General features: G+C 44.6%; 1 protein-coding gene across 1 annotated transcript; it reads right to left on the reverse strand.

Moving 5' to 3' along the window:
• Window positions 1-494: 494 nt before the first annotated feature.
• esyt3 (extended synaptotagmin-like protein 3) lies at window positions 495-12,653 on the reverse strand. The gene is made up of 23 exons (XM_056437612.1): window positions 12,139-12,653; window positions 11,406-11,447; window positions 11,136-11,270; window positions 10,962-11,038; window positions 10,731-10,800; window positions 10,514-10,603; window positions 10,368-10,423; window positions 10,136-10,256; window positions 9,795-9,971; window positions 8,698-8,780; window positions 8,485-8,533; window positions 8,172-8,261; window positions 7,966-8,028; window positions 7,809-7,868; window positions 5,446-5,520; window positions 5,155-5,241; window positions 4,785-4,934; window positions 4,108-4,439; window positions 3,851-3,949; window positions 3,269-3,400; window positions 3,026-3,131; window positions 1,978-2,027; window positions 495-1,816 (listed from the first exon to the last, which is right to left on the reverse strand). Exons 1-23 carry the CDS (start codon window positions 12,484-12,486, stop codon window positions 1,777-1,779), a joined length of 2,532 nt encoding a protein of 843 aa, XP_056293587.1. The 5' UTR covers window positions 12,487-12,653; the 3' UTR covers window positions 495-1,776.
• Between the last annotated feature and the right edge of the window lie 112 nt (window positions 12,654-12,765).

Genomic DNA, 12,765 nt, shown 5'->3' on the forward strand with positions numbered 1-12,765 from the left:
ACCTGGTGATGGAATAGTCCATTCATGTGCCGTGTGCGGGGGTAACTGATGGGGATAACATAAGTGGAGGTAATTTTGTACATTTCATCAGAGTATATAAATATATACATGCTAGAAAAAACACACACTTATATCATTATCATAAAAAATGGTTGTGAGTTTGGGTTGTATGCCCACGTATCCTGTTCTAAACCTGGGCGGAGTTGAACCGTGCCTTCTCTCGGGCCGCAGCCAGGACTGCTTGGGGTCGCACCGCGGGGGTGGTCAAGGGCTTATAGTCCACTCTGGACGAGAAGAATGTTAGATGGGGAAAACAATATTCGTCTATATTATAATATACTCTTACATATACATGCAGGCAACTCGTATTGTGTATATACTGGTATGTAATGAGGCAGCTTGTCAAAATCACATACACACATATCGACTGTGATGAGCCCTAAAACCACGAAATGAGTTGCCATTACAGCGAGAAAAGAAAAATACAACAAAAATGTTTTTGAAGATGTTTATTTACCATCAAAATGTTGGCTAAAAACAAATAGCACAGTCAGTGTCAATTCAACAAAACCAGACACTGAACACTTTCCATTCATTCTCCAGCAACTGAATAATTTAAAATAGACAACAGAAAAGCAGCTCACCACGAGTCGAGACCAAATTATTGGCTCAATTTTGTGCAATTAGCAAAATAACAAAATGTATAGCTTAGATGACTCCCACAAACAAATGACACATTTAGAATATAGGCCAACAAAATATATTGTGATGGTAGTTGTCACTAAATCTGGTGAAATGTGACTGTCTTAATGAATTGGCATGTCTTTTTAAGACATTCTACATAAATGCAGAAAGCTGTAAAGTTGGAAAGTGTAACAGTCATTTTATATATAAAGTTGAAGATCACCAAAATACCAGGTGGTAAATCTGAGGGTTAGGTGTAAAAGACATACTCCTTCAGTAACAATGGGCATGGTGCCCTCGACGAAAGAACATCGTTTCTCATGTGCCTTGCTTGGAGGCCGTTTCCCTTCTAATGAACCGACAGCTTCAGTGGAACTGCGAAGCTGCCACACAGAGAACTCACGTTGCATTTGGCTTCTTCCAAGCTGTGAATATGTACAGTATATGTAAAACATGTAATCCTTCCTCAATATGCAATGACTCTCCTAAATTGCTGCAGCAAAACACACTTGCGGTTTCAATTATTTCCCCTACAATAAAATATTACATAAAACTATCAATACAAGTATTTACACTCGATTATTAAAAAAATAACTTTGGCTCAGGTCAACTAGAAGAAGAAAAAACACTCGCAAAAATAATAATTAAAGAAATTGCCTTGTTTCTTCATAGAGTATAAATACCAACATGTTCTGGTGAATTACATTCTATTTACATACAATTGCAACCCTGCTAATAATCAAATTATCTGGGTTAACAAAGCATGTTTAAAAGTCTTGCATGCTCTTCCGTCAGCTCTGTTCCAGATCATTCAGAGCAGAATTATTGTATTTATTTTACATCATAGTGGAAACCTACAAGTTGTCCTAGATGCACTAACCACTCCAATTATAATATTACCATATATGCCTGTGAGCATACAGCAGAAAACATGTCCAGTGTCTGAGATGTGTGTAGTGAAGCATTTGGAAAACCCAACTCAATGTTAAAGAAAATAAAGGAATACCGACATACACCAGGCCAACTGTTGGCCTTGCAGTGGCTGAGGAGCTGCTCTTAGAACTACAAGCAGGAGTTGTACGGCTCTAGCCGCTAGCTGGATTTCTTCAGTCCAGGCAGTGTGAGCTCATACCTTAAAAAGAAAGAGGAATTACATATGCACGTCAATGTCAGTTGAACCAAAGAAAGCATTTGTTTCTCCACATATTTTGTGTCTATTGACCAGAAAATATACACAATGACGGAAGGAAATATCGGTGTTTCGATTCAGAATAGTAAAACTAGGCCCCGTACCATTCTGTGACGCCTTTGACAACATCCAACTGTGAAAGATCGACCATCACCTGTGGACAGTAGCACAGCATGAAGGTTTCTCGTGTATTTTGTTGCAATACTCATTGTGGCCACAGGAGGCTCAAGTGCCCCACTACCACTTAAAACCCCTCCTGTTATGTTTCAAAGTTTAAAAATCTAAGAAAAATATTTGGAAGTACTTTTTCTGTATACAACTTCTTCTGCTTACCTTATTTAGTGTAATGCAAAAAAAAAATTCAATCATGTATTTGCACCCAGAGAATGACGTCACACTGGCCTTTGGTCATCTTTTATAATATAATTTATGTATCTTAACACTATAAATAAACATAACTAAAGTTTACTTTCAATACAAATCCTTTATGACTCATTTGGCTTGATTTTGAGTGAGCGGGTCATTATGACCCTGAACAGCACTATTTATCTACATCACCCCACGAAGAAAAATAAACTTAAACTGCAAATAAAATTTAGGAGAAAATGCATGTTATGGTAGACTAATGCAAATTAGATTTTTTTCTTTTTCAATGTACCTAAAAAAATGTTTAAACATGTATTTTTTTGTTAAAACGAGTGAGTTCTCCTGATTGAACTCTGCTCTATGGAGGGGTGAATAACTCCATTACATTAAAAACTGATTGAATTGTAAGTAATGACATTGGTGATGAGGTACAAACTATAGTTTTTAGGATTTTGGGGTTTCTGACCACTTTTGGGTGATTCAACATTAACCGCTGTATGTAAGAAACAAAGATAACAGGAGGGTTAAGAACAGAAGGTAATGGTGCACTTCAGCTTTTAGCAGCTCAAAATGTAAATTAGAAAATAATTATCTGCAAAAATGTTGTCCCAATTTAAAACATTTATGAGTATTTACAAAACTAATAAAGGTTATCTTGGAAAAACATTTTTTTTTCACCTTTTCTTAAGTCAGACACAAAAAAGAAAACCCAATGACTTCAGTTTCTTACAATTACCCTTTGAAAGGAATGGAAATACGTGGCCTATCACAAGTAGCATTACCCACCATGCCAATGTCCTTTCTATCCCGTGAATGGAACATTTTTCCATTTTTCAACGCCACATCCAACGTCCTGGTTTGTGCTTCATGAAGTGACGCATCAAATTCAAACCTGTGAGAAAAGAGGGTTTGGCAGAAAGAAACAAGTTCCAGACACCGTCTTAACCTCTGAGCCTTGGGCAGACAGCAAAATTACTTCTTTTTTTTGTCACCCAGATGTGCAATGTAGCATGAAAGCAGTAGGCTTACTTTTGATCGAAGACGGGATTGATCGTCCTCTTCTTGACATGTGTCCTCTTGCGGTGTATCCAGGATTGGTCAGGGAGCAAATACAGGCGGACATAAGAGTCTGTGCCATTGTCGCTGAAGCGGAATATGTTCCTGCAGGCAACAGGTGCACACAACGGGTTCCCATACAGAACTGGTTAGCCATACTCGTAGAAGAGAAAACCATTCGTTTGTTCAATGACAGAAATTAGGTATTTTGCTTTCTTGGCTTCAGTCCCAGTATTTAAACCAAGGAAAAAAATGACTTTCGTAAGTATTTTCAACACAACATTTGCAGTTGATGTTCTACCGAGGACTGAAATTTCCAGGACACTCTTGTAAAGGAGATTTTTAATCTCAATGAAGCATTTCCTGGTTAAATAAATTTAAAAAAGAAAAGAAAAAAAATAGAAATTATTTATATTGAAGTGATTTTTTAATGTTATCACACAGAAACTAGAATGTGATTGTCTGCGTTCAGAGCTGAGCAAATGGGTACACACTCCTGGTCGGTATTGGTGCTGCTGGGTTACACTAGTGAGGCTGGATTTATTTCTGCCGTACCTGCAGGAGTTAACCAGGACGATGAGTTTGTTCCTCAGGCTGGCATAGCGTACCGTCAGCTGGATCTCTCCAAAGGAACCTTGATGGTTCCTAATGACCCTGTGGGGATAGCAAACATTTGCAATCGGCACTTGTATGTTGTTTGACTTCCCTCTTGCCAAATACCAAGAAGGTTAGTTAATCAAGCCTGTAGAAAGGTCATAGTTCAGAGCATCTAAACATCTGAAAAAGACAAAACGGCAAGCTAAAAGACTCACTCTGGAAACGAGGCCCCCTCGGAAAGGTCGAAGCGGGACGACGCGATGGAGTTCTCCGACAGCAGGCTGTGGGAGTCGAACCGACGCATGTGCGACAGGGAGGAAGGCGACTGCCATGCTTCGTCGGCGCCATTCTGGTTATCAGCCAGCCGCGGCGCGGACAAGGCGTGCGCGGGGCCGGTGTTGGAGGAAAGCGCTGGAGAGGAGGCCGTATTGGCGGAGGGAGTGGCGGCAGGGGCGTGGCCTCCTTGGTTAGTCTGCGATCCATGGTGTTTGTCTTCTGGAGGAGGCTTGAGGATAATCTTGGGTGGAGGCCTTTCAACAGAAAGAATCTATTGTGGGATTAAGGACAAGGCTAATGTCAGTGAAACTATATCGAAACAGCACTCAGCCTTCACAGGCTCTCTGACTTACTTGCAATCTATAATAAAAAGAGACCATTTTCCCCATTGTGTGTGTAGAAAAACCTATTTACTGTTAGTTTGTGTAAAATGTGCGTGTGTGCGTGGAGACGCTGAGGTCTGAAGCTGCCTGGCTTTAGCATCCAGCCAGACGCCGCTTTGGGGAAAGCTGATATGAATAATCCTCAATGTTTACACCGATGCCTTTTACAGAAGGATACAGTCTTGGACCACAGTGTGTGTGTGTGTGTGTCCTTGCCAACATTGTTTACCCACCCGGAGAATGGCTTTCAGCTTGATGTGGCTGTTTGCTCCGGAGCGCTCCAGCGGGAAGCGCTGGTCTAGAGTCATGTCGGAGATGTTGAGGAGGCGACTCAGAGGCAAGTTGAGAACACCGAGCTCAGTCTTCTTCTCGTTCACTTTGACCTGGACCAAGGGAACACAAACGACGACTATTATCCAAGCAGCCAGTGGGGAAAGTTTCAGACCTCCTGAGAATTAAATTGACTAAAAAAAGATATAGTTTAACATCATCATCAGTGTTGCCTCTAAAGTTTTATTGTGATGGGGAAACCATCACATTACAGTATGGTGTGCGTCTGCGTGTGTGCGTGCGTGTGTGTGTGTGTGCCATTAAATGACAAACCTGAACCACGAGGTGCTGTGTTTTGACATCATGCACAAAGAAGGTGAAGCCCTGCTCCCACAGCGGGTCTGTGGATGCAAACGCAACCTGTGGAAAGAGAAGACGGCGGCGAGTAATAACTACAGCTGAATGGTTTCATTGCAAACGGGTCATGCTAATTAAAAACGAGACTTTTCAGTGCGACAGTTACGCGTCCGCCTTCTTGTACAACACAACAGAACATGGGGACATTTGAGATCGTTGGACATAAAGAGAAAGCGGTACGTTCATGCGATAAAGGAAGAGCCCAACCTTGCTTTTCTGAACATCTTTATCAACGGATAATTCCACAAAGGAATCTGGGCAGGCAGTTTTCTTTTTCGTGAGCTGAAAAGAAAGTGAATCAGCGAATGAGTTATATTTTTGGGGACAAAATGTTTTCATACACTGTGCGGCAATAACAGACAGAAAACCTCCAGAAAACAAGAAGGATCATAGTGACTGTACTCATGGGCTGGGTGACCATTATCAACAATTTATTTGCGACCACTTGATACTTGATATCTGGACTGCTTTCAGTGATTGTTTTCCATATTTGTATGCTTTTAATTATTACAATACGCCACCAACAATAAGCCAGCAAAATAACATGGGGAATAAAGGTCTGCTTTCACTGTTAACAATAGGTAACAACAAGCTAACGTGAGTAAAAGTCTGCTTTCACCTATATAAAAAGGCAACAAGCTAACGTTGTGAGTAAAGGTCTGCTTTCACTTATATAAAAAGGCAACAAGCTAACGTGAGTAAAGGTCTGCTTTCACTTATATAAAAAGGCAACAAGCTAACGTTGCGAGTAAATATCTGCATTACTTATATTGGTAACAAGCTAACAAGCCAGCATTGGGAGTAAGTCTGCATTCACCCATAACAATAGGCAACAAGCCAACACTAGGAGTAAGTCTGCATTCACTTATAACAATAGGTAACAAGCCAACACTGGGAGTAAGTCTGCATTCACCCATAACAATAGGCAACAAGCCAACACTGGGAGTCTGTCTACAAGCAGCCTGTAACATTCCAGGTTCGGTAGGTTTTCATTCTACTCCCCAATACATTGCAGACATACCATACAATCTGGGTCACGTACAACAGATGTCTTCACTGGCAATGGAGACGTAAACTTGTACGATCAAGTGCTCATGCTCAGACTAAGTAGTAGTAAGTAGCTCATGCTCATATGACTGACAACATTCCAAGGGAGAGGAAAAATGCTGGAGGTCGAGGCTCCAACATTAACCTTCAATAAACTCGACATAATGGTTGAGACGGTCTACTTTTTAAAAAAAAATGCATTTGCTGAGTAAGTGTTACAGCCATGATTTGAGGGAAGAAATACACACTTTCCTGTAATTTCCCACAAAGTCCAGCAGAGTGCATTCAGATTGCTGCTCATGACAGTTCAGGTGAGAAGAGCCCGAGGCCGACCTGTTTAACAGGGCTGGGTCAAAACGTGTCCTTAAATTATTCTTACGATTTGATTAGGCTTGCCTTGATTTCCAATTGAGTACTTGATACAGTACTCGTTTATTTTTGCTACAACAAAGTTCTCCGCTCAAAACAATGTTCACTTCTTTGTGTTTCTTTACGCTCGAGTTGGAGGACGAAATCAAGGCAACATGAACACCAGCAGGTAATAACGCACCCACATGAAATGGAACGGCATGCCAGACAAACGGGAAATACCAGCTCTGCACAGGGCCAAGTACACCAGGCCTTTGTCTGACAGAATACTGCATGATGTAGCCGTGAAAGAATAGAGATCGGCTTTTGGTATAAGCAGGCCAAAAGAAAACCCTTTTTCCTCGGGATATTTATGAATTTAGTTGTGGAGATATCAACCGCAGAGAGATGCCTTCTCGCCTATATAGTAGGAGTGTGTGGCTCTCGGTTTGGTTGAAAGAAAATAGTTCCGACATGGAACTGCTCACAACAAGGTCTGCGGTCGTGATTTCTGGAACGAGGCATTGCCGTTGAGTTCTTCTGCCGTTTAGAGCACCACAAGCCGAGTGACGATTTTGGGGTGACGTAATAATCCCACGTTAGATCAATGAGATCTTTGACAACCTCCAACATAGAAGGCCTCAAGCCTCGTCATTCAGTATATTAAATAGCTGAAGAGGAAAAAAAGCCTCGGTATTACAACTGCCTCTCTTTCGCACCATTTGGGGAATGTCCAGTGACAAAAGGTTTCGTTTTATGAGGGGTTGGGCCTCTGTGTTCCAAACACCCCTGGATTAATATGCATACGCAAAATAAAGTACAAGCTAATGATTTAAAAAGGAGACGATAAGGCTGGTGTTAGAGAAGTAATAAATACAAGATTACCACCCTTTAACAACTGATTAACCAGTAATGCCATTATTACCAGTTGTGGACTGGTGAAAGTGAAATGTGTATTCATATTGATTATGTAAATGTAAGCTACATTATTCTTATGTTTCTATGACAGATGGGAGCTAAACAAGATTAAGTTTTAAAAGTATGTATGTTTTTATTTCTTTGGTACAGTGCTGACAGCAGTAAACCTTCTCGAGGGCGAAAATTACCGAATAATAAAAATGAATCAATTAATCCAACTCGAACAGGGGGGGGGGGGGGGGCCTAGTGTAGCTTACCCGAACTTCCTTTGAAGCCTTCCCGTGTTTCTGAAGCTCGGCGATCTCGTGGTGGTCTTTCTGGAGACAGAGCAGAACACACATCAGCACATCTGTCTGTCATTGTTGCGTCATCGGCTCTCAACAACAACAACAATCCCCATTAGAAGCTACTTACTGGTAGGTTTGAGGCATTGTCCAGATACACTGACAGCATAGCACAAGCAAGGCCATCTATAGACTGGAAGAGAGCAATATCATTTGTTATTTTTTAAGGGGGGGGGGGATCTGTCGCTTTAAGATGGACAACTAGAAGAGCAACACACATAATACAAATGTATATTCAAATTTGGACGGGTGAAACAGAAGCAACAATGATGCTACCTTCATCAGCAGGCTGGGGTCGGTCTTGAGGGAAAACCACTGGAGCTTGAGATGGACGTCGCCATTCTGGACTCCTTCCAGAGGAAACCACTACAGCAGCAACAGAGATTCATTGATCAACAAGACATGTACATAAGAGCCTGCATCTAAACAGAGAAAACGGCTCACGCTTAGAAAAGCTTTTAGCATTTAAACACTTCTTTACACCGCTTCAGCAGATTAGATTCATTGTCGTGCCCATTGCAAAATAATGTGCTCGTTAGGCACAGACTACATTATTCCTACGTATCCACAATATGAATTCAAAGCTCACCTGATCCATTTCTATTTCCCTCTTCACATCTCCCAAATCAAGGTTATACCTGAGATGATCAAAAATACAAAAATAACATGTTTGCGTGAGCTACTGGGTTGTAAAATGTCAACCAAGCGGCCACATTTAATGTTAGAAAAAAAAGTTGACATGCTTGAGAAGCTCTGTGTGGAGTGAATAACTCAAAGTGCACCAATTAAAAACACTTCTTACACTCCAAGGAGGTCGTCTCTATCCGTGTCCTCGTCGTAGATCTCCACCTCCAACTCTTGCCCCGGGGCTTCGTGGACCACGAACTGCACACAGATGGAAGGTGGGCGTGGAAAGTCATCGTTTGGTTTTTCCGCTTATTAGATTTCTACCAGTTACAGAAAGGCTCGCAGCCGACTACGCAGAGACACGGGACACGACACACCTGGAAGGACAAACGTCTGTACCGAAAGAAAATAATACGAATGTAATCAAAAATTGGAGGAAATCGTCACATGCTGAAAGACTTTTGGAGCTCATGCGAGAACCGTCTGTAAAGGTGCGTCAACGAACAGACGCGTGTGGCTGCGATAGACGTGATATTTTCCCCGAGCGCCGCGTTTGGGGCGCCGCGATGTGGGCGAGGCGTTTACAGCGGCGCGTTTTCGCCCCGAGTTGAAATATTTCCACTTTGAGGCGGTCATCTCGCAACTCGGGCCAATCGGCTCTTGAGTTCAGCTCTCGTAGCTGGAAGCGGAAGTCTTTCCGACGTAACGGTAACTTCATCGGTGAAAGTGACCGCGCTGAGTGAGCCTACGGGTGATGTCATGAACCCAAACACGAGGGCGTTAGTGTGTGGGACGTCCACGACAAGTATAAAGCAGAACTAGTGGTGAGTTATTCTGGTGGATGAAGGAGATGATAACTGTCTTTACGGAGACGAGACACGTAGATAAGCCCCGCCCCTCACGGAGCGTCTCAACGCTCATGGTGAGAACACGGCGAACGGTCGAGCGAGTAAACTCACGCGTTTTGGGCGACGCGAAAAATAGTTTCGCTTTTGGTGTGAACGCACCTTTACTGTCTGGAAATAACAAATGGCGTCAACGCCGTGCCGCACGAGGGTCGTACCGTTTATGAAATGAATAAGAAATGGTTCCATATTTTTTTTTTTTTTTTTTTTTTTTAATCGGTTCTACCGGTGGTTCCCGCATGAGGCCTAACGAGTCGACTGGAGTGATTTGATCATCTCGTTTTACATACCAGGACGCACGCAGGATTACAGCGAGAGAAAAGATCCATGCGTTCTTTCCAGCGTAGTTAGATTCCCGTTACTCTACCTCATACACTTCGTTCCACTTGGGGTTCAAGTTCTCTTTGACGGTCTTGCTTTTGAAGTGTCGGTTGCCCACGCAGAGTGTTGCGTAGGGGTCCGATTTGCCCTTCACTAAACCCATCATGAACGTGTCCTTCGCCAACAGGTCTCTGGCCTCCAGCAGGTGGACCCTCACCACACCCTGAGGAGCAGACGAGGAGGGATTCAAACCGGCAACACCCGTCTCACACGAGAGTAACGATAAATCGAGGATTTCTATCCTGAAATGTGCAACGTATGGACAATGCGAGTGACTGCAGGCGATCATAAGTCGATCAACCTGTAAAAAAGTACTATCTTACATACTCGAGGTAGTGGGAACCTCATCTGGTCCACTTTGACCTGGTCTATGAGGGGCACACACATGCGGTTGGGCAACACCATGAGCGAGGCTATGATGTCCATGATGGTGCCCTCAGACAGCGAGCTGTAATGGAAGGGGAGAGCTCACTAAACCAAACAGCAAAATGTTGGTGTGAACAGAAGAACTCCAACAAGACAAGGATGGGCATCATAAGAGTTGGGGGGGGGGTCTAACCTGAAGGCAGGGCTGTCCAAGAGGTTGGTCATGCCAGTCCAGTTGATTTGTAGGGTCTGGGAAATAAAATTTAAAAGATATCATAATTTAAAAGTTTTAAACTTGGCTCATCGCTCCGTTGATGACATCATCAAAACGTCGCTCACAGGGCGGCGGATGAAAAAGAAGGTCACTCCTCCAACCAGCGGTGCTTGACCAATAAGAGGCTCCAGAATGACCCGTATCATTCCCTTGAGCTGGAAGGGTCGAGAGAGAGAGAGAGAGAGAGAGAGAGAGAGAGAGAGTTTTTACACATGTGGTGATGGTGACGACGACGATGATCACACAAGCCTTGCAGAGGATACAGAACAATGAGACTGCCACCTGAAGTCCCTTGATGCCGGCTGTGATCGGCGGCTTCACCTCAGCGTCGATGTCCACGTCACCGTCGTAACTGCAAGAGTGAGAGCGTAGTGGCTGAGACGCAAATAACTGCGAGGCGGGTACGGGGAGGGATTGAAACACGCCCACTAGCCCAAGAGGCTACTTTGGACTTTGCTACAGAGGGAGCAAAACAATAATAATACACAATCAACACCAAATGATGTGACCAACCTAATGTTCAGGTCCAGAACCACCTCCCTTTGATCCACTTCGTGCGTGTATACTTTCATCCCGGTGATCCGGAGAGGCTGCGGTGAAAGGAGAGCTCGTTAGAAGGAACCCGCTCTCGGCTTTTAGAAGACACGTCCGCATTTTCAGATTCGATTCCCGATTGGGGAAACTCACTGTGTTCCCGAAGTGGACTTTGGTGAACGTGAACATCTTGAGCGCGGGGCTGGAGGCCCTGATGGCCGGCTGGATGTTTTCCTTGAGGAGCTTCTCCATGTACATCCCAAAGAAAGGCCAGGCCTGCTGCAACACCTGCACACGCACAGCCAAATCAAATCCCACACCTGAACCACGAGCACGGACGAGTTCACGCAAAGCGTGGCCAACGGTGGGTTTCACGCACCAACGTCATTTGGCAGGTAAAAAGATTTTATTTTGATACTGTACCTTGTTGACCCAGTCGACTTTCTCAACATCAGGAAAATGGACCTTTGAGGGGGGGTGAGAGTGAAGTTAGAAGTGGGTTTGTAAGTCGGGTTAGTCATGATGAAAGACATAATCGTGTCAGTAATTCTGAATTACCCATCATGCACATTACAAGATAGCCTGAGAGTCAAACATGTAATTGGCTTGCATCCAGAAACATTCAGCACGTTGTTCCCCTCCCATTTCTGAAAATGTGCAGCATTACTTAGATTAAAAAGAAAAGAGGAGATGGGCAAGCACAGTTGTGTTTAGATATCAGAGGGCCGACCGACACTCCCGACGGCACTATAAATGACGTCATACTCATCTCACACACACACGAAGAGAGAGTGAGCTTCGAGGCACCACCAAAAAACAAGACAAGTGATGCGCATAGATCACATTCCTCGGACATCAGAAGAACCCCTCTCGCCGCCTCTCCCTTAGTTCTCATGACTCACTCTGTTTAGAAGTAGGTGTGACACACACACACACACACACCCCCACACACCCACACACACCCCAAAGTCAGGCACGTCATGCAAATAAAGTGCAGTGTTGTCAAGGCAACGGAGTGCGTGCTACAGTGTGGGTCAGGGTGTTGCACATGACTTGGCTACCGTGTCAAAAGCAGTGACTCCGAAAACACAGGTTTGACCTCTCTCCGGTGACTGGGAAGTTGCCCACGAGCAAGGCAGTACCGGGCCATACATACCCACGTTGCCATTTTCAGGGCACTCCGCAGCTCCTGGTTCACCACGTGGGTCTCGTTGTCCACGAAGTCGATGGCGGTCCCAAAGCGGGCGTCTTTCCTCTGGCGATTGGTCTTCCACCAGGTGGCCATCACCATGCAGAGCAGCACCCAGCTGACGCTGAAGCCCAGGTACCCGGTCAGATACACGGGGTAGAGGATGAAGACGGCCCTGCCGAAGTACGCCAGGAGCTCCATCATAATGCGGTTGACGGCGGAGGAGCTCAGCTTCTCCGGGCCGTCGTGGAGCGACGCGCTCTCCCCGAGCTCGGCTCCCACCCGCGGGTACGTCGGTCCGTCGGCGGTCGCCATCAGGAGGGGTGGGGTGTGTCGGTTTGGTTTCCCGAAGTCCCGCACGCTGCCCCGGACGGGTTAGGTGTGTTCGGGCGTGTTTCTCGGGCTCTGTCTGGTCGCAGCTCTCTGGGGGGAGGCGAAACGGGGCTGCCGACCTACCGCGCGGTCCATAGAAGCTGTGGCGGAGCGAGTTGTGACGCTCCTAAAAACTTCCGCGTTTGAAACTTCCCAAAAAAAAAAAGCAGGTAGACACACCTGCGCGTGTGGGTGGGGGAGCGCGCGCAGCAACAACACAGA

Source organism: Pseudoliparis swirei, chromosome 2 (genome assembly GCF_029220125.1).
Source record: "Pseudoliparis swirei isolate HS2019 ecotype Mariana Trench chromosome 2, NWPU_hadal_v1, whole genome shotgun sequence".
In the NCBI taxonomy this organism is placed as follows: Eukaryota; Metazoa; Chordata; class Actinopteri; order Perciformes; family Liparidae; genus Pseudoliparis; species Pseudoliparis swirei.